Here is a 21,320-nt window from a genome sequence, read left to right as displayed (position 1 = left end):
CTTGATGGACTGTGGAGGGCAGGGCGCAGCCATCCTGCCTTGGAGCCTTCCTGTTGTGGTCATGGTCATGTTGTGCCGAAGCAACTACTCTATTCCGAACTTAAAAATGGAAAGTTACAGGTAGGGAGCTGTGTTGGTCTGCCGTCGAAACAAAAGAAAAATAAAATAGAAAAATTCCTTCCAGTGGCACCTTGGAGACCAACTAAGTTTGTCATTTGTGTGCATGCACACTTCTTCAGATACACTGAAACCGAAGTCACCAGACCCTTATGTATAGTCAGAAGGTGGGGAGGGGTATTACTCAGAAGGGTGGTGGGAATGGGGGATTGGCTGATAGGAGTGGTAAACCTGTGGATGACTGTTAATGACTGCAATTGGTCTTGCAGGAAAAAGCAAGGGGTGAGATGTATAATGAGACAAGAATTCAGTATCTCTCTTCAGACCAGGTCTCTCCATGGTTTTAAGCTTGGTAATAAGTTGCAATTCAGCAACTTCTCTTTCCAGTCTGTTTCTGAAATTCTTTTGTAATAAGACAGCTACTTTGAGATCTTGTATAGAATGTCCTGGGAGATTATTTTTGTTTCTTTAGCGTTCCAGAGCAATGCCAGGTATGAGACGGCTGGTAATACCATAAAATAACAAATAAAACCAAACACCAATAATAAAACAAATCTAAAACCTCTTCCATTATTAAAACAATTCAGCAGCAGTTTAAAATAAGCCCAAAGATCGCGCAGTCTTCCACCAAAAGGCTGCATGAATAAATGTGTTTTCAGCTGCCTTCTTTTTTAGTTTTTATTTTGACAAAGTAACAATCACAAAGAAATAAGAATAAAAATGTACACCCCACCACTGAGACCATTCCATTGTAACTATCCAACCTCCCAAAATTTCAGCACCTCTTGCGATGGTTTGACCCCTTTCAATTTCAACAGTACAAATTCCACAACCTGGATCTTTTCATGTGGCTGCAGCTGCCCTTTGGAACTCCCTGCCACTGGACCCCAGGCAGGTTCTTTCTTTGGGGCACCTGCTGGAAACGTTTTTGCTTAGAGAAGCCTACACATTTATTTCAGAAGCTGGAGAGAGTTTTAGCTCATGGTTGTTATAACTTTGCGAAAGTCTAAAAGTACTGCTCTCAGCTGGTTTTAATTGATACAATTGTTTTGCCTTTTTTTGTAAACTGCTTTCATGGAGTCATAGAATGGTAGAGTGGGGAGGGCCTCCCAAGGATCATCAAGTCCAACCCCCTGCAAGGCAGGAATCTCAACAGGAGCATCCCACTGCCCTCAACTGGCAGGCTCTCCGTAGGTTCTTTCGGAAAGGCAAAGGGCAGGGGTGGTTCTACTTAGGGAGAACTTGGCAGAAGAGGAAGGCAGGCTGTGGGTAGAGCCTTGCATGCAGAAGGTTCTGGGTTCAATTCCCAGCACCTCCAGGCACAGCCGGGAGTTTCCCCTTCATTAAACCCTAGCGAACTGCTGCCAGTCAGTGCAGGCAGTCCTGAACTAGGTGATTTGAGCCAGTATAAGGCAGCTTCCGGTCTTCCTGCAAAAGGCCCTCTGCACATGCTCCCTCCCTCCCTCAGCAGGAGCTCAGCTCTGCACTGAGCTTATCTGACCGTCCTGATGCAGGGTCAGGGTGCGGCCACACGGCTCAGCCCCAATTTCACTTGCAATGCGATGCAGGCAGGCAGAGCAACCCAATTCTCTGCAGCCTGGAGAAAAGAGGCCTCTCCTGAGTCTGGCTGACCCGGAGTGGAAAAGTTGGGTGTGCAGCGAGAGATCGATGGGCGCCAGTCACACCGGTTGGAGCCCTGGACTGTGCAGCAATGGCGAGGCTGGCAGCGAAACGGAGAGATCAGAATGATGACCTTTTCATAGAAGAAGGCCTTTTGTGGACTGCTTGAAAAAAACACTATAGTCAAATGAAATCGCAGCCACTGGATTCAGGTTGGAGGCAGGGGAAGAAAAATGTTAAGATAATGGTAAATGGAGAAGCCTTCTGCACTGGATAAAGATAAAATGCAGTAGAAAGGGTTTGGGTAGAATACGCCGTGGAGGTAAATTTATGAAGCAATGTAGTTATTTGGGATGAAGACTACTGTGAAAATGCTTTGAAGAATGTAATAAAAATTATGTTGCAAAGAGAGAAAGAGCGAGAGAGAGAGAGAAGCTGGGTGTGCAGCGAGAGATTGATGGGAGTCCGTCATTCTGTCTGGAGCCCTGTGTGCCCTGGAGGGAGGAGAGGCAGGCAAGGGGGAGCAAAGTGGGGTCTGTTTGCAGGGAGCAGGGCAGTGACCCCCAGCAGGGTTTGGCACAGCTGAAGTGCAGGAAGGGGTGGGCAGGCTGGGAAGCCACAGCTCAGAGAGGACCACTTTCCTTAGAATCAGAGTGCAGCAGCCTTGGAAGGTACTCCAGGGGTCATCTAGTCCCTCCCTCTGCAGTGCCTCCGAGTTCCACACAGGGGAGGCAGCAGTTGCAGAGAGACGACGTCAGAGAGGCTGCATTCTGTGCTAAAAGTCCCGGGTTCAGTTCCCGTTGGCTCCTGGCAGAGGCATAACTAGGATTCGACCAGGCTGCTCCCTGCCAAGGGCGCAGGCCCAGGGTGTGTGTGCAAATTCAACTGCTCCGCTTCGAGCGAGAAACCCCAGTTACAGAACCCATTCCGGCTTCCAGTTGGATCCTAGGATGTTCCCACAAGAGCACGACCCCCAAACATGCCCGTTTTGTGGGGGGGGGGAGCGTGCTCTTACACGAGTCATCTGGCTCCTGTGATGAGAGTGTGGCCCCCATCTGGGGGGGGGACGCCCTCTTGTGCAAGTCATGTGACTCACACGGGATCGTATCCCTGAAAGACGCACGTCCTATTTTCCTCTGTGGCATTTTTTGGGGTGGGCTGGGGCTAGGTGCCTGTCCGCCTATCTGTGCGCTCCTTGGACGGCTCCTCTGCTGTCCTGGGTGGCCGGGCAAGGTGTGCAGGCTCCTCGGGGCACCTCTGTGGAGGAATCCAGTGGGGCCTTAAACCCTGTATACGGTACCTGAAGGAGCATCTCCACCCCCATCGTTCATCACTGAGGGTCTTCCGTGTGGGAATGTTACGGATGTGGATTAGGCTATATTATTAGATAGATCCTATCCAAGCTTGTATTAGCAAGATTCCAATATCAGCAGAATGACATTCCCCTTTTGTGCGCAGCAAAAGTGTGCGTTCAGGTTTGTTAAAACCTCTACAACATTATACTTCCTGACAAATCCCCTTTGTCCCTCTTAAAAGAAATACACAACACAGTGTTTATAAAATAAGATAGAGTTTACTTACAGGTTCATCCTGAGTTAACAGCGTAATCTCAGAAAGGCAGGCTTACGTAGAAAAGTTACAAATATGTACATCTGGAGTCTTCTTAGTAAAGTGAGGCTCCATCTGGTCTCTCTCTTGGCAACAGGCCGAGAGGGAGAACCATCCTAACTGGAGATTCTCTGGAGATTTGTTCCCATTGAAGAAGAAATGGCTAAGAGAGAGAATGGCTGCTGGCTAGGGGCTTTTGTCTGCCAGCTAATCCATCTCATCTGCATATCTGGAGGAACAGGAACTGAACTTAGTCAGGTGTCCCTCCAGGCGAGTTCCTCTTAGTGGACACTCTAGGAACTGTTGTGACTTGTCTGCCCCAGTGTTCCATCCCACATTCTGGTGCTTCCTTCCCTGCGAGAAGTGAGGTTACAGGGAACCAGGCAGAGGGCCTTCTCGGTAGTGGCGCCCGCCCTGTGGAACGCCCTCCCATCATATGTCAAGGAAATAAACAACTATCCTACTTTTCAAAGACATCTGAAGGCAGCCCTGTTTAGGGAAGTTTTTAATATTTAATGTTGTATTGTTTTTAATATTTGATTGGGAACCGCCCAGAGTGGCTGGGGAAACTCAGCCAGATGGGCGGGGTATAAATCATAAATTATTATTGTTGGGAAGAAAAATGGAGAAGTTGTTGGGAAGGGAGGGACTTGCAAGAGGAGGGAAAAGGGAGACAGAACGGAAAGCGGCTGGCAAAACGACGGATCAGAGGAGGAGGAGGAGGAGGAAGAAGAAGAAGAAGAAGAAGAAGAAGAAGAAGAAGAAGAAGAAGAAGAAGAAGAAGAAGAAGAAGAAGAAGAAGAAGAAGAGAAGGAGGAGCAGAGCCCATCTCGATGTCGGTGGCAGAAGTCACAAATGTTAGGAAAACATTCTTTAAGAAACAAATAAAAGTTCCTGGAAGCTTTAAAGAGGGTTCTAGAGTTTTCTTTAGTATTTGGGAGTGGCACTCTAGCCTTGATTGGAGGTGCAAATACCGTGTTTCCCCGAAAATAAGACACTGTCTTATATTTCTTCTTATAAGCCCCTTCTTATATTTTCTTATATTTCTGTTTCCTCATGCAGACACACCATGGCTTATTTTCAGGGGATGTCTTATTTTTTAATTACGCGTCCAGCCTCGCCTCTTCCTTGGCGCTCTCCAGAACTGCGCCTATCACTATGTCTTATTTCCGGCGTATGGCTTATATTGCGCAAATGCTTAGAAATCCTGCTACAGCTTATTTTATGGGTATGTCTTATTTTTTTGGGGGGGGGACAGGGTAAAGGGAGGAAGTTGCAGGCTGCAATTTCCGTGGGAGGAAAGCACACACACACTGTCGGCACGCACGCTGACAATAAGGATGGAAGTGAGACAAGTGAGTTTTGCTGTGTCAGGAGTGTTCATTAATGGACCGAGAGTATACCGTGCTAGAGAGATAAAGAATGTAAATAGCTTGTATATAATAGTAACAGAAATGCTTGTGCAACCAGTCAAGCATTAAAGAAGCTCTTGACTGAAGAATTTGAGTCGGACTCCTGTTCTTGTCCTCTGCCTCTGGGGGAAACTCTGCTACAAACAGTAAGAAGTGGTTTTACCGAGGTGCCACCGCACAAGCAGAAAAGCGCAACAGAAGTGTGTGGGCCTTTAATAACAAAGGTGACGGAAAGCCAACTTTTTTGGGTTTCTGGTCCATGGTCTCTCCTGCCTCTGGAGGTGCCGATACAGCTCCTTCCCAAGGGTGCAAGGGAGCCTAGGTACGACTCTGGCTCCAAGCAGGGCTAGAGCGAAACCCTGGGGAGCCTCTGCCCGTCCGTGCGGGAAGAACCAAGCTAGATAGGCCCAAGGGTCTGGCTCAGCATAAGGCAGCTCCAGCACTGGGGGACCAGGCGGCACAGAACCACAGTCCCATAGCGTCGGATGGGGACCCCAGGGTCATCCAGTCCAACCCTTTGCAATGCAGAACTTGGAGGTGAATCTCCGTTGTGCTCCCCAAAGAGGAAACCCAGACACGTGTCTCCATAAAACTCTTTTATTGATAAATAAAGGTTAAAACTCTCTTTCTCACTTTCCCTGCTCCCTCCCCCAGCCCCGGTGAGGAGGGGGGTGGTCCTCACCTGCTTCCTTTGCTTCTTAAGTCGACGGCACCACGGAACAAGGCAAGACATCCTCTTTCATCGCTACTAAAGGGAACAAACTCTTGCTGGAGGGCAGCTGCTCCCACCATTATGGGACGGGAAAGCAAGTCTGGAGAGGAGGAGGAGGAAATGTGGGGCAGGGTCTTTTCTACCGTAACACTGAGGCCTCAGCAGACCAGAGGAGGACAAAGGTTGGGGGCGGGGGGGGGCAATGGCGGCAGGGAGCATTGCGTACGCCGATGGCTGTGCCCCAGCAGGGATTTCCGTTGGTCTTTCCTTCCCCTTGGGGGGTGGAGGGAGCAGAGCAAACAAGAGCAGCAACCCCCCTCCCCCATGCTCAGCCACACCAAAATTCCTGACCCATGCAAAGTCGGCGACTGTGGGGAGAGTGGCAGGGCTCTCTCTAGGGGAGCAAGGGCAGCACCTGCCCCACCGCAGCTCCCGATGAGAATTGCAGGTGCCTTTTTGGGGGGGGGGTCAAGGGTCAGCCTCCCCTCCCTCCGCCCAGGCACGCTTACAAGTCTATGGTGTCGCTGCTGGTGCTGAGGGCGTCGATTTGGCGGCAGACGTCCATGAACTCCTCCTGCAGGAGGGCCGCGTGTGGCCCCCGGGGCCCCGAAGACGACGACACCAGGGACTCCTGGGAGACAGGCGCCTGGGGCCAGCTTGGGCGGCCCGTAGGCGGGGGGCTCCCGCAGGCTGGCGAGACCCGTGGGGGGCTTTTCCCGGGGCTGGAGCTGAGCACGAGAGATGTGTCGTCCGTAGAGTGTCTGTAGGGGCAGGTGGAGCAGGTGCTGCTTCCGCCCTCGCCGCCCCCCCAAGGCTCCGGGGACGAAGAGGCGGCGGTGGTGGCTCCGCTGGCCCCCTCCCCGCCAGCCCCCCAGGAACGGGCAGGCACCAGCTCCAGGCAGGAGGCCGTGCGGTAGAGCTCGCTCTCTGCAGACTGCTCCCGGGCCAGGCTGAGCGACAGGGTGCTGGAGGGGGCGTACGGAGAGCCCCCATCTTGGAGGAAGAGCCCCTCGCTGCACAGAGCTTCATCGATGCTGCGCCGGAGGTCGATGGGCGAGGGGGGCTGGAAATCTGCTGTGGGGTCGCCAGCCTCTACGGCCACGCTGAGCACGGAGACGGCTTTGGCGTCGTCGGCCTCCCCGGCAGGCAGGGCGTAAAGCGGGAGGTAGTCAGACTCGCTGCGGGCGATGGTGTCGCAGACCACCAGCTTCTCGTGCTGCGACAATGCCCACGGGAAGTTGTTGGGCAGGAGCTGGGCCTTGGCAGCAGCGGGGTCCGCAGAGAGGCAGCAACACCGGGCGCAGCAGGGCGGACCGCTGGCCGGAGAGGAACAGAAGGTGGCGTACAGCCCCAGGAAGGCCAAGGGCAGCCCCATGCCTGCCTCGCAGACGCGGCAGGCCAGCTGCAGGCCCCACCAGGGCCAGGGCCCAAAGAGCTGGGGGCGCAGGCCGTAGCCCAGGGCGTGCAGGATGGCGTAGGTGTGCAGGCTGGCGCTCAGCAGCCCAAAGAAGGCGGCCGGGAGGGCAGTGTGGGCAGCCCGCCTCCACTGGCAAGTGTCAGCGAAGGGGCAGCGGCAGGCTGGCTGTGTGGCGCTCTTGAGGTCGTAGATCTGTGCGCCGTCGACTCGCGCCCTGCAGTGGAAGATGAGGAAGGAGACGGAGAGCAGGGCGGCCAGGAGGGCGAAGACACCTCGCGAAGCCAGGAGCAGGAAGGGCAGCTGGTGGAGGAGGTCGGTGGCCAGAACAGCCCCAGTGGCCACTGAGAAGTGGAGCAGGACCAGGGCAGCCAGCAAGCAGGGGTGGCGCAGACTGGAGGGCGAGGAGTGCTCCAGGCGGGCACGGCGTGAAAGCAGCAGCAGGGCGGCGGCCAGGGCCGAGGTCAGGCAGGGCAGGGCCAGGTCGTGCAGCAGCCGCAGGGCAAAGGCGGGCAGCAGCTTGAGGTGCCCACAGGCGTCGCCCAGGAGGAGGGCAGCCCGCCCGCCGCCTGCCCCCAGCAGCAGCAGCTGCAGCAGCGCCAGGGTCTTGCAGCCAGCAGGGCAGCGGCAAGGGAGGCCCAGCAGGCCCAGCAGAGAGAGGAGGGCCAGGAGGGCAAAGAGGGAGCCCGCCCCGTAGACATGAGCCTCCCAGGCCAGGCCCCACTCTGCCAGGGCCACATCCCAGTCGGCATGCAGCGGCACAAAGAGGGGCAGGGCCGGCGAGAGCAGCGAGGAGGCTGGGGGTGAGCCAGGGTCAGGCAGCGGTGAACCACAGTCATTCAGGAGGTCAGGTGGGCAGCCTGGCAGAGCCACGAAAGCCCCTTCGCTGCCTGGAGATGCAGAGAGGCTGCTGGATTCAGGACCTATGTGGGGAGAAGGAGAAAAGGGGGCGGACTGAGAGGTTGGTTTGTTCACCGGAGGCAAGCCCCTGAAAGCCCCATCTTGGATCCCACCCAAAGGACGGAAGGAAACAGCCAGACCTGCAAATGTATTATGAGACAGCCTGTTTGTGTTAGTTAAAAGAGTGGATTACAGTATATTGGATAATGCAGACATCCTGGGCTTAGAAGGTCATGATTTTAAATTTGGCTGGCATGAATGTCTCTGCTATGGGAAGCCAAAAATTTATAAAAGTTTTATGATCCACATCCTTAGGAAGAATCTGTATAAAGTTTGGGAGAAATATAAAGATCTGCTGGAAAGGAAAACACCTTTATGGCTATCTCCTATTGAGGCCATTACTATTAAGAGAGTTAATATGGATAGACAGTGGGTGACTTACAAGGAATTGCTGCATTTTACCTGAAATCAATGGAAAATCAATGGAAAATGTAAGTAGCCATGTTACGGATTTGTTACAATCTCATCAGTTACATGAAATGTTTAAAATAGACAGGGAAAATGGTTTTTTCGACCAAAGCTCACAATTTGAAAAAGAACTTCTGTAAAACAAATAAAAACTTTTGTCTAAAATGTACAATCTGTTATTAGATTGGGAAACAAAAGATGAGCTTGTTAAAGCCTCAGTGACACACTGGGCAATAGATATAGGACACAATATAGATTTTAACCTCCGGGGAAAACTCTGGAAAAGTGACTTGAAATTTACAGCGTGTTATTCTTTGAACTAGTTACAGGTAGGTAGCCGTGTTGGTCTGAGTCGAAGCAAAATAAAAAAATTCCTTCAGTAGCACCTTAAAGACCAACTAAGTTAGTTGGTCTTTAAGGTGCTACTGAAGGAATTTTTTTATTTTGCTTATTCTTTGAAGGAGAACTACCTGAAAATGATTCACAGGTGGTATTTAATTCCGAGTAGGCTTGTTAAGATGTACAAGACAGAATCAGAGAAGTGCTGAAGGTGTAAAACATCCCCATGTCTTCTGCTTTGCTGCCCAAACCCCAGAGGAGAGACCTCCTGGCCAGTCGTCTGAGAAAACACATTCGAGTGGCTTTCCTTTTTTCAGTAGGATGTGCAGCTGAATACAAGTTTGGTGTGGCTGAACCAAGGAAAAGGGCATATGCTCAGTTCTATAAAACCTATGATGTCATGAAGGAGTATGAGGCCATGAGAAAAGCTGGGGGGTTTAAAAGTGCACCACCCAATTGATCATGAGCCCCCCCCCCCCGGATACCTGACAAGTGAACATCACTGTTTCATCGAACTATTCCTTGTGATCCACTTTGGTGTTGACAGGGCCGGATTGAGGTGGGATGAAGCCCTCAGCTCCTGAAGTCATGGGGCCCTTGATATGTCCAGCTGTCCTTTGCCAACAACAAATTGTCACTGTTTTTTTGTGTTGAATATATGCTATATGGTCATTTATGGACTTAATGGGTATCTAAAGCCATTTGCAACCAGTCCGTGCAGAATGTAGGCACCCTATATATAGAAAGTTTGACCAAACTGCGGGAGGCAGTGGAAGACAGGAGTGCCTGGCGTGCTCTGGTCCATGGGGTCATGAAGAGTCGGACACGACTAAACAACAACATATATAGAAAGGAGTAAACCAGGGATATTTTAGGGAGCAGGCTAGCAGGCAGGGCCCATGACTTACATAGGAGCCTTCACAACACAATGTAGGTTTTATCTTATTTGTTTTTTATCTTCTATTTTGGAAATGTACATCCAGTTTTTTCCCCCTTTAAATTTTTGGGAGGCCCCCAAGAGAGTAGGGCCCTAAGCTATAGCTTGTCTAGCTTATACATAAAGGGTGTTGATCATGCTGTAATGTTCATAGAATCGTAGAGTTGGAAGAGACCACAAGGGCCATCCAGTCCAACCCCCTGCCAAGCAGGAAACACCATCAAAGCATTCTTGACATATGCCTGTCAAGCCTCTGCTTAAAGATGTTGTTGATCATTAAATTAAGTACTTCAGTTAAACAAAACAAAACAGGCAGAGGGAACGTTCTTTCATATGTGCTGGACCTGTACAATGGTCTGACCCCGAGAAAAGACACCACCCTGGCTCCACGCCGTAACTGCAGGTACCCACAAATTCCTGCCCCCCCAAAGGGCTGCAAGGGGCACCAGAGGGCTTTTTGAAGGCACCAAACAGCTCCACTCTGGCGGGGGGGGGGAAGCTGACCACCCAGCCATCTACAGAGGTTGCACCGCTGGTTGGGTGTGCGGCGAATGCCCTGAGGCAGAGGACAGGACCTTCCCCACTGGTCAGCTCAGCTCCGAAGCAGTTTCTGGGCAGGAGTTGATCATGGTGTGGATTTGCCAAGCGTGCCTTCCTCTTACCGTGCTTCTCCCCTGTGTCCTGAGTTCAAGTGTCTTCAAAGCCCAGGACACCTTTGCTAAAGGCTGTTCTCCAACTGGAGCGCTCGCAGGCCAGGGTTTCCCAGTTGTCGATGTTCATACTACATTTTTTAAAGATTTGCCTTGAGACAGTCTTTAAACCTCTTTTGTTGACCATCAGCATTACACTTTCCATTTTTAAGTTCAGAGTAGAGTAGCTGCTTTGGAAGACGATCATCAGGCATCCGCACAACATGGCCAGTCCAACTAAGTTGATGTTGAAGAATCATCGCTTCGGCACTGGTGGTCTTTCTTCTTCCATACTGTTGCAAAATTAATAAATTCCCTTAAAGGGGATCAGCCTCATAAGGAGGCCTGAAATCCTCTAAGGAGCAGATAGACCTAGGCTCCTTTTGGTCGGGATAAAATGACAAAGACCAAAACCCAGGGCTTGTAAAGCAAAGCGTGATCTTTATTTAAAAAAGAGAGTTCTGTTATAACAGAGGTTCCCCCATAGCAAAGATGGCAAGAGAGACCCTGAACAAAAGAACATTTCCCCTTATATACCTTTGGCTGTACATGTAAGTGGATGGAGCAAAAAAAGGCGGGAGGGGGAGATTAACATTTTCAGTAAACAGAGTACTGGTACTTGTGAGCTTTATCTGTGAATCTTCTGGAAATGGCACCCTGATTGTTCTGGAGATGTCCCTGAATTTAAGGATATGTAAATGCAAGTATTGTTGGTAAGCGGTTGGGTGTGAGGAGGCATTAACATGAAATCCTGTCTATCCTGTTTACTATGCAACTTATTAATTTAACAAAGTTCTTAGTTTGCCTTTTCCTGGGCAGCCTGGCCATTCCTTTGAGATGGAAATCACTTTAATCCTTGAGACAATGAGAAAGTTCCTTCACCACCCCCCTTCTCTCCTTGCAGAGAAACACCTGGTTAGAGAGAGTCCAAATGGGGTCAGTCAGGCCTGTCTTCCTGTGCTGCTTCAGACATGTGCCTGTACATTCATGTACATGTTTAGGAGCAATTATTATATATATAACCTTAAAATTCTTACAACAATACTAATGGCTTGTTTTGAAGATTTGCATTTGAAGAGACCCTTTAAGGGCTCAAAGGGAAGGACTGTTTAGTCGTTTAGTCGTGTCCGACTCTTTGTGACCCCCTGGACCAGAGCACACCAGGCACTCCTGTCTTCCACTGCCTCCCGCAGTTTGGTCAAACTCATGTTCGTAGCTTCGAGAACACCGTCCAACCATCTCGTCCTCTGTTGTCCCCTTCTCCTAGTGCCCTCCGTCTTTCCCAACATCAGGGTCATTTCCAGGGAGTCTTCTCTTCTCATGAGGTGGCCAAAGTCTTGGAGCCTCAGCTTCACGATCTGTCCTTCCAGGGAGCACTCAGGGCTGATTTCCTTAAGAATGGATAGGTTTGATCTTCTAGCAGTCCATGGGACTCTCAAGAGTCTCCTCCAGCACCATAATTCAAAAGCATCAATTCTCCGGCGATCAGTATTCTTTATGGTTCAGCTCTCACTTCCATCCATCACTACTGGGAAAACCATAGCTTTAACTATACGGACCTTTGTCGGCAAGGTGATGTCTCTGCTTTTTAAGATGCTGTCTAGGTTTGTCATTGCTTTTCTCCCAAGAAGCAGGCGTCTTTTAATTTCGTGACTGCTGTCACCATCTGCAGTGATCAAGGAGCCCAAGAAAGTAAAATCTCTCACTGCCTCTCACTGGGAAGGATTATTGGGAAGGAATTCAGATAGGAAGAAAGGATTCCCATTTGGCCTGAAACATGGGGGGTGGGAAGCATGTGGGGGGGAGCTATTGCAGGTGGGCAAGGACAACTGGAGAATCAGCCCCTCTGCAGGCTGAGTAAATCCACCCCAACCGACCTGGCAGAAGGGGATGGGGTTGACCCCCTGAATCTGTGGTCCTGGGATACTTCTGATATTTGCACAAAGTCTCCTGCAATACAGCCCTTTTCAAGGGAGCTGAGATGGGAGGTCAGCCAGGAGGTGGGAGGCCTCATCTGGAGCAACAAAGGCCCCCGCCGGGCGCTGTTTGCAGAGGCCCTGGGCCTCTCCTAAGCACACAGGAGCCGGAGCAAACACACACACACACCCCGGCTCTCAGTTCTGCTCCCTGAGCTCCAGGCTCCTGCTCTTCCTGGACCAACAACAAATATCATCTCTTTAAAGCAGGCATCCCCAAACTGTGGCCCTCCAGATATTTTGGCCTACAACTCCCATGATCCCTAGCTAGCAGGACCAGTGGTCAGGGAAGATGGGAATTGTAGTCCAAAACATCTGGAGGGCCGAAGTTTGGGGATGCCTGCTTTAAAGCATGTCCCCCTCCCCCAAAAGAATCATGGGAACTGTAATCCATCACTTGCAGGATTTCCAAATCCCAGAAACCATAGCAAACTACCATTCCCGGGTTTCTTATTTGTTTAGAGGTCCTTCACACAGGTGTTCCATGGATGGCTATATGAAAAGGCACCCTGAGCCAGCAGAGATAAAAGGAGGACTCTGTGTAAAAATTGGAGTGAATTTAGAAGGGAAAGCTATCAAGCCTCTGGCGCTTTTCTTGAAAACAGAATGGGAGGAGCATTAATGGCAGAGCCTTTCCCCAAAAAAATCAAGATGGAAAACTGTGCCAAATACAACAGGAAATGGAAATGCAGAGAGTCTTGTAGGGACAAAGATGGAAAGATTTATTATTGTTTAATATGGAGTAATGGTTGTTGAAGTTACTGGAGAGAAAAACTATTGCTGAAAATAATAATAATAATAATAATAATAATAATAATAATAATAATAATAATAGAAGAACCCCTTTTGGACTTTTTGTGTAAAAATGAAAATGAATCAATCCATTTGGGTAAATATTGCCTACTAGAAAGCTGATCAGTAGGTTGCCATTCTAGAGTGAATATCCTGAACAATTTCTTTTATGTCACTGACAGACGAAAAATGATTTTTATTTTTCTTCTCTCCTGCTATTTTGGGGTTTTTCCTTTGGTGTTTTCTCTTTCTCTCATTGCTTTTGTTTTTATTTAGAGGAATTTCTCTTGCTGTATTACAAAACGGCTTTAACAAAATCTTTTTAATGAAAACAACTCTTGGAATATCAGCAACTAAAAACTAAACTGGCACCCAGGGCCGTCTTAAGCACCTTTGGTGCCCTGGCGCCGTGGTGCGACGGAACCCTCCGCCGCCCCGTTTTCCAGCGCGGCGGGCGGGCGGGCGGCTGGCTTCAGCGCGCAGCGCGGCCGCCGAGGACGCTGCTGCGCGATGGGCGGGCGCGCGGGCTTGCTGCGCGACGGAGCAGCCAACAGGTGGGCAGGCGCGGCTGTGTGGCGCCCTCTCTGGCGGGCCGGCGCCGTGACGCCCTGCGCCACCCAGCCTGGCCGTAGAGCCGGCCCTGCTGGCACCTGTCCTCAGCAAGTAGGATAAATTGCTACTTGGTCCTAATCAATGAAAACAGTAGCCAAGCTGCGCTCAGGGTGGCTCTGCGCTCCGAGGGCTGTGCGTCGTTCCGGGTTCCGCTTTTATGGATGGTGACATCACCAGTCGCTGCTGGGCGACCTCGGAACACAACACCTGCTTGAGAACCTGCCTTTCTGCTCCAGTGGCGCCAGCAGGGAGAGATGGACGTCACAACCAAGCCCCACCAAGTCCCTCCGGCGATGGCCGTTTACGCTGAGAAACACAACATCTTCCAGCTCATGCAAAGCCTGATGGAGGACCTCCTGGTGTATCAGCCTGAGAACCCCATCGACTTCATGATTGCCCACCTGAAGAGGGACAACGACGACGTGCCCAAGATCTTCGTCGTGGGGCCTCCGGCCTCTGGGAAGACGACCATCTCCCGCTGGATCTGCAAGCACCTGAGTGCCACGTACCTCTGTCCGCAGGACCTCCTGCGCAGCAAGCTTCTCAAGAGATCCAGCGAGGCCATGGCCTTACGGGATCAAAAGAAGCACATCCCCAACGATCTGTGGGCCGCCCTCCTGGAGGAGCGCTTGAACGACGTGGACTGCATCAAGCTGGGCTGGGTGCTGGACGGTTTCCCCGAGACAAGGGACCAGGCTCTGATGCTGCAGTCCACGGGCATCGCCCCCCGGCATGTGGTGGTCCTCTCCGCACCAGACACCGTGTTGATGGAGAGGAACCTGGGCAAGCTGCTGGACCCACTCACCCAGGAGGTCTACCACACCACCTTCGACTGGCCGGTCGACTTCTCCGTCCAAAAGCGCCTGGTGAGGCCGGAGGGCGTCTCGGCGCCAGCCACGGCCAAGCGCCTCCTGGAGAGCCACCGCAACCTGCCCGGCATCATCCAGGCGTACGAGGGGTGCCACAAGGCCATCAATGCTGACCAGCCCTGCGTGGACGTCTTTGCCCAGGTTCTGAATTTCGTGCAGAGCCGCCCGTACTCGGATGCCCCCTTCAGTCCCCGAGTGCTGCTCCTGGGTCCACCCGGCTGTGGCAAGAGCCTGCAGGCCGCTCTGCTGGCCCAGAAGTACGGGCTGGTCAACATCTTCTTTGGCGACTTGCTACGGGAAAAGGTGGCCGCCAAGACGGCGGTGGGTGACCTCATCAAGCCCTTCTTTGAGAGCGGCTACCCTGTGAGAGACACCATCGCTCTGAGCGTCCTGAAGGACCGGCTGTCTGAGCAGGACTGCCTGACCAACGGCTGGGTGCTGCACGGCTTCCCCCGCGACGTGGACCAGGCGGACCTCTTCCGGCACACGGGTTTCGAGCCCAACCGGGTCTTCTTCCTCAACCTGCCCACCGAGGTGGCCTTGCAGCGCATCTGCCAGCGGGCCACCGACCCTGTCTCGGGGGAGAGGTACCACACCATCTTCAAGCCTCCGGCCAACGAGGATGTGCACCAGCGCCTGAGGCGGAACCCCAAGGACGCTCCCAGCCTGGTGGAGAAGAAGGCAGACATCTACAACCGGCAGGTGACAGACCTGGAGGAGTACTACGAGGACGCCATCTTCCTGAACGCTGACCAGGACCCCTACACCATTTTTGAGCACATCGAGAGCTTCCTGGTCAGGCCACTGCCCGTCCAGAGGAAGTGAGCGATGCCAGATGCCGGCAAGTCTTGCACCATGGGAGAGAGCAGCCGGGCAGGTTCAGTGGGGCGGCGGAGGGGAAGGGGATATTTGTAGAGTTAAAAGAATAAAAGTATTTTGGCTTCAAGTTGGAACTTGTTTCTGGAAGTTTCCAGGGTGTTCTTTCTTCTTCTTCTTCTTCTTCTTCTTCTTCTTCTTCTTCTTCTTCTTCTTCTTCTTCTTCTTCAATCCCTCGTAGCCGAGTAAGATTGTCTTCCACAAACACGGTTTTAACAGCGAGTCCGTAAGTGACTGTGGAGGCCAATTCTGGAGCCGCACATCCATCCACAGTGGGGACATAGGTTTCTGGGCGGGAGTTGATCATGGTGTGGATTTGCCAAGTGTGCCTTCCTCTTAGCATGTTTCTCCCTTGCGTCCTGAGTTCAAGTGTCTTCAAAGCCCATGACAACTGGAGCATTCGCAGGCCAGTGTTTCCCACTTGTCAGTGTTTTTACTTCATTTTAAAATATTTGCCTTGAGACAGTCTTTAAACCTCTTTTGTTGACCACCAGCATTACGCTTTCCATTTGCAAGTTTGGAATAGAGTAGCTGCTTTGGAAGACGATCATCAGGCATCCAAAGCGAAGTTGATGTTGAAGAATCATCGCTTTGACACTGGTGATTTTTGCTTTTTCCAGTATCCTGGCATTAGTTCGCCTGTCTTCCCAAGTGATGTGTAAAAATTTCTGAGACAAATCTTGTAGTGATCTGCTCTAAAGTAAGGTTACCAGATTTTTTTCAATGAATCCGGGGACACTTTTCAACTTCAATAGGAATGATAGGATTTTGTATGAGGACTGATTTGTAAATCCGGGGACTGTCCCCGGGAAGCGGGGACCTCTGGTAACCTTACTCTAAAGGTTGACGTCTGCTAAACCAGGCACCCCCAAACTGCAGCCCTCCAGATGTTTTGGCCTACAACTCCCATGATCCCTAGCTAAGAGGACCAGTGGTCAGGGATGATGGGAATTGTAGTCCAAAACATCTGGAGGGCTGAAGTTTGGGGATGCCTGTGCTAAACTATGGAACTCCCTCCAGTAGGAGGCAGCGATGGCCACCAAGCTGGTTGGCTTGAAAAGAGGATGAGAAAGATTCTGGCTGTGAGTCAGATTTTGGCTCTGTTCTGTTCTCCACAGTTGGAGGGGGCGGTGCTTCTGAAAACCATTTCCTGGAAGCCACAGGAGGGGAGAGTTGCTCTTGTGAAGGGCCAGATGGAGGTTTGATGAGGCCCTAAGCTACTGAGCTTAGGGCTTGCCGATCAGAAGGTTGGCGGTTCGAATCCCCATGAGGGGGTGAGCTCCCATTGCTCAGTCCCAGCTCCTGCCAACCTAGCAGTTCGAAAGCACATCAAAGTGCAAGTAGATAAATAGGTACCACTCCGGCGGGAAGGTAAATGGCGTTTCCGTGCACTGCTCTGGTTCATCAGAAGCGGCTTAGTCATCAGGGGCGTACCCAGGATCAAAACTACGGGGGGCAAGGGGTGGGGCCAAAGCATGGGAGGGGAGGGACCACAAAGTGGGGACGTGGGCAGGGCTACAGAGCAACCCAGCAGAGTGTACCCAGCGCGGGGCAGGGGGGCAGTTGCCCCTCCTAGAAGCAGGGCCGGTGCAGCCGTGGTTAAGAGCGGCGCTGCCGGCGGGGCTGGTGGGCAGAGGCGGAGGTGGAGGACAGCCCGGTGGAGCGCGAGTTCAACGTTCCTGCCCACCGCACCCACCAGCTTCCCGTTGTGCTCTCTGGGTCCCCGCCGTGCTTGGCCTTGCTGGAGGACGGGCGCGGTGGGTGGGAACGCCGAACTCGCGCTTCGCCGGGCTGTGCTCCGCCTCCACCTCTGCCCACCAGCCCCGCCGGCAGCGCCGCTCTTGCCCACGGCTGCACCGGCCCTGCTTCTAGGAGGGGCAACTGCCCCCCTGCCCCGCGCTGGGTACGCCCATGTTATTCATGCTGGCCACATGACCCGGAAGCTGTACCCCGGCTCCCTCGGCCAATAACGCAAGATGAGCGCTGCAACCCCAGAGTCCGCGACTGGACCTAATGGTCAGGGGTCCCTTTACCTTTACCTTTAATCTACTGAAAGTCATGGGGCCCCTTATATGTCCTGCCGTCCTTTGTCAACAACAAATTGTTGCTGTTTTTTGTGTTGAATATATGCTATATGGTCATTGATGGACCTAATAGGTATCTAAAGCTGTTTGCCCATGTTGCCCTGCAACCAGTCCATGCAGAATGCAGGCACCCTAAATACACAAAGGAGCAAACCAGGGATATTTTTTAGGGAGCAGGCTAGCAGGCGGGGCCCATGACTTACATCCTAGGAGCCTACACAACACTAAACACTGTTGCTGCATGTAGGTTTTATTTTATTTGTTTTTTTCTTATATTTTGGATATGCACATCCAATTGTTTCCCCTTTAATTTTTTGGGGGGCCCCAAGAGAGCGGGGCCCTAAGCTAGAGCTTGTTGAGCTCGTACGTAAATCTGGCACTGCTCTTGCGCTTGAATCCTGCTTGGGGGTTTCCTCACAGGCAACAATTCACCCACTGTGGGAAGAGGATGCTGGACTAGATGGGCCATTGGCCTGATCCTGCAGGCTCTACTTAGGCTCTTAATCCCTGGGCCAGCCCTTGTCCTGCAGCAACCCTGACCACGAATCGACCAAGCTCCTGCAAGCCCCTCCATCCTTTGGAGCCTGGAGCGCAGGTGAGCATCTTGGGACCAACTCTCCCTCCCATCTTCCCTTGCCTGCCTCTCTGACGCTCTCACCTTGCTCTGGGGTCGGGTGGGAGCCCCCAGGTGGCTCCCCGGCATTTCCTGTGGCGTTCCACTCGGGAGGCTCTGGCGGCAGCGTGGATCCAAACAGGCCTGGGGAGAGAAGTGGAGAATTGAGAGGGGCTCAGGGTCGCCGCTCCCCTCTCTCCGTCCCGCCGTTAAGAACCGTAGTGTTGGAAGGGACCCCCAAGGCTCAGCTACCCCAACCCCCTACAATGCAGGAATCCCCTTTGTCTGGCCACGGAGGAGATGCTTTTCTTCTCTGCCTGGCTCCATCGCAAGAGAGGCTTTGCTTCTCGCCCGCTGCGCCATGGCAGGCCTGGGCAAAGACGGCTGTGCCACACAGCCGAGCTGGAGAGGGAGAAGCTGCTTCAGATAGAGCCTGGCATGGCCAACAGCTGTCGAGGGCTCCTAGCCAGGATGGCATTGCTGTGCCCTCCTCAGCCGGAGGCCGCGACGCTTCTGAAGACCAGCTGCTGCAAACCACTGGAAGGTGCGAGTCAACATCTGCACGGCTTTTGTGTTCCCCTGGCATCTTCCAGCGTTCAGCTTCATTTTGGGCAAACTCCGTGGAGGCAGCTTCATTACGCTGACCGGGGAGCTGTCCCGCCAACCTCCCTCTTGGAACCCAGCCAGCCCCCACCTGCCCTGCCTCCTTTGCAGCCAGTCCAGAGGGTGGCACGGCCTGCCATTTTGCACCCAGCAAGGAGGAGGAAGATATAACGGCTTGGCTCTTCTCTGGCGCCCCCTACTGTTGGCCTCCTGGCCTCCTGCCCTACCCCTCCCAAGGTGTAGAAAAGGAAATCCCCCGTGTTGCACAAATAGACAAACTCTAAACAATCACAGGGAACACACGGCTAATAAGAATATTAGTAACAAGTATATTTCACAATTTTTAAACAGAAAATTCTATTGAAAGGCTTGTTTGCCTCTGTGATATTTTATGACTCCTTGTTTTAATTTGGTTCATGCAATTTTGATTGAATTGTACTCTTTGTGACTCCATCATCTATGTTCTGTTTAAAAATTGTGAAATATACTTGTTACTAATATTCTTACTACCCCTCCCAAGGGCACCAGCCACCCATAAGAAGAGCCTGCAGGATCAGGCCAAGGGCCCATCTAGTCCAGAGACTGCTCTCCCAGTGGCTGACCAGATTTCCCAATGGGGGACCTGCAAGGGGGATCCGAGCGGAACAGCAGCTCTCCCCTCCTCCAGCTCTAAGTAACCGAGAAGCAGAAGCAGAGCCATTGTAGCCCTTCGACTACCCTCCTTTGCCCCACGAATTTATCCAACCCTCTTTTAAAGCCTTTCCAAATGGGTGGCCGTCACTGCCTCCTGCAGCGGCGAGTTCCATAGTTTAACTCTGGAGGAACTCAGCAGGGAGGAGGAAGATGGGGGCAAAGCTAGAAGGAAACCCCTCTTACTAGTCATGGCCTCCAGCGCCCTCTACTGCTGGCCTCCCTCCCTCCCTCTCCACCAGCCTCGCCTTGCAACAGATACTCACCCGGTCCCCCCAGTTTGCTGGCAATCTCCGAGATCCCGACCCGGAGGCCAGGGAGAAGTGGGTACCGCCTGGCAGTGCCACCGCTGCTGCTGCCATTGGGTGCCAGGCTGCCCTCCTTGCCCAGCCCAGCTGTCAGGTCAATGTCGATCTTGAATTCCAGCTCCTTGCTATCTTCCCCCATGGGAGCAGCCAAGGCTGCCTCCGTCAGCCTGGGCCAGAGTGCGAGCGGGTGCTGAGGGGTGGGTCCAGATCCCGGGAGGTCGGGGTCAGTGTGTGCCGGGGGGCCACCCCAGGCCCACCCGCCCGGCCCTGGGGGGAGCTCCTCAGCAGGGATGCTAGCCTGCCACCCGGAGCCCCCCAGGGCCTCTGCCCAGAAGTGACTGGCGCCCGGCACCTGGGAGTGGGTGGGGGGCTTCGTGCTGGCCGGCCCCTCGCCCGGCCGGCCCTTCCCCCGCACTTTGATCTTAAAGTTGAGCCCCAGGTTCAGGGACAGGCCAGGGGCTTCGCTGTGGCTGGGCAGCAGGGTGGGGGTCACCGGTGGGGGGGTCGGAGACGTGCCGGGGGCCTGGAGCCCATGGCTGGAGCTGTTGTCGCCGAGCCCTGCCGGCTGGCGTGGGCCGGCTGGCGTCCCGGAGCCCAGAAGGGGCAGGCAGAGGAGGTGCAGGAGCCTCCACATTGGCCTCCGTCTCAGGATCCGTCCGACGGCCTCTCTCCGGAAGAACCTGGAGAATGGAGAGGAGAGAAAGAGGGTCAGGGAGGGAGGACGTCCAAAGAGGGGGCTGGATCTGGCCGATGGGTCAGCGAGGCTGGCATCACAGTGGGCAGCCACAGACAGGTGGGTGCGGTTCGCCCTGGGTGTCACCTCCAAGGGGTGTGTGTGAAAAAATGCTGTGTGGCACTTAACATCTGGGAGGGACACTGTGGCTTTGGCATGCGCAGGCTCCCTGCTGCCAAAATGCCCCCCTCAGCTGTAGGGTGGCTGGCCGACTCCTTGTCGCAAGGCACACCATCCCCGCCCAAAAAGCGCAGCAACTCTGGCTCCCCCCCCAACTATGAAATAAAATCAAACCATTTTTGCAGGCAAAAATAATTAATAATGATGATGATGATGATGATAATAATAATAATAATAATAATAATAATAATAATAATAATAATAATTTGTTATTTGTACCCCGCCCATCTGGCTGAGTCTCCCCAGCCACTCTGGGCGGCTCCCATAGAATCATAGAATCATAGAGTTGGAAGAGACCACAAGGGCCATCCAGTCCAACTCCCTGCCAAGCTCCCAACAAAATACAGTGGTAATAATAATAATAATAATAATAATAATAATAATAATAGTGTTTTTTATACCATGCCCACCTGGCTGGGTTTCCCCAGCCATTGTGGGCAGCTCCCAACAAAATACAGTGGTATCTTGGTTTATGAACTTAATCCGTTCCGGAAGTCTGTTCTTAAACCGAAACCCTTCTTAAACCGAGGCGTGCTTTCCCTATTCAGCCCTCCTGCCGCCGGTGCCCTTCCACCATTTGGATTCTGTTCTTAGACCGAGGTAAAGTTTGCAAACCGGGACCCTACTTCCGGATTCACGGAGTTCGTAAGCCGAATCGTTCGTAAACAGGGCTGTTCGTAAACCGAGGTACCACTGTATGAAAAACACGATAAAATGTCAAACATCAAAAACTTCCCTAAACCGCAAAATTCATAATAGAAATAAAAA

General features: G+C 52.5%; 2 protein-coding genes and 1 pseudogene across 2 annotated transcripts; 2 read left to right on the top strand and 1 right to left on the bottom strand.

Annotated features, from left to right (window-relative positions):
* Positions 1–5,345: 5,345 nt before the first annotated feature.
* Positions 5,346–20,313, bottom strand: PRRT4 (proline rich transmembrane protein 4). The gene is made up of 3 exons (XM_088651774.1): positions 19,598–20,313; positions 18,084–18,182; positions 5,346–7,806 (listed from the first exon to the last, which is right to left on the bottom strand). The coding sequence occupies exons 1-3, from the start codon at positions 20,271–20,273 to the stop codon at positions 5,975–5,977; spliced, it is 2,607 nt and encodes an 868-aa protein (XP_088507900.1). The 5' UTR covers positions 20,274–20,313; the 3' UTR covers positions 5,346–5,974.
* Positions 8,817–9,050, top strand: LOC118091547 (cytochrome c oxidase subunit 6C pseudogene; annotated as a pseudogene).
* LOC118091548 (adenylate kinase 8-like) lies at positions 13,734–15,417 on the top strand. The gene has a single exon (XM_035128636.3). It carries the CDS (start codon positions 13,851–13,853, stop codon positions 15,288–15,290), a length of 1,440 nt encoding a protein of 479 aa, XP_034984527.1. The 5' UTR covers positions 13,734–13,850; the 3' UTR covers positions 15,291–15,417.
* Positions 20,314–21,320: the final 1,007 nt, after the last annotated feature.

The sequence above is a fragment of the Zootoca vivipara genome, chromosome 9 (assembly GCF_965207765.1).
Source record: "Zootoca vivipara chromosome 9, rZooViv2.hap1.1, whole genome shotgun sequence".
Taxonomy (NCBI): domain Eukaryota; kingdom Metazoa; phylum Chordata; class Lepidosauria; order Squamata; family Lacertidae; genus Zootoca; species Zootoca vivipara.
The sequence above is the reverse complement of the archived record's forward strand: the minus strand, read 5'-3'. Positions and strand labels throughout refer to the sequence as shown.

Bases quoted from the DNA above. Each gene is read 5' to 3' on its own strand.
- LOC118091548 (XM_035128636.3), top strand. From the start codon at position 13,851: ATGGACGTCACAACCAAGCCCCACCAAGTCCCTCCGGCGATGGCCGTT.
- PRRT4 (XM_088651774.1), bottom strand. From the start codon at position 20,273: ATGTGGAGGCTCCTGCACCTCCTCTGCCTGCCCCTTCTGGGCTCCGGG. The intron at 18,183-19,597 runs GTGAGTATCTGT...TTCTCTCCCCAG, and splicing joins CAGCAAACTGGGGGGACCGG to GCCTGTTTGGATCCACGCTG. The intron at 7,807-18,083 runs GTGAGAGCGTCA...CTCCCCACATAG, and splicing joins CCACCCGACCCCAGAGCAAG to GTCCTGAATCCAGCAGCCTC.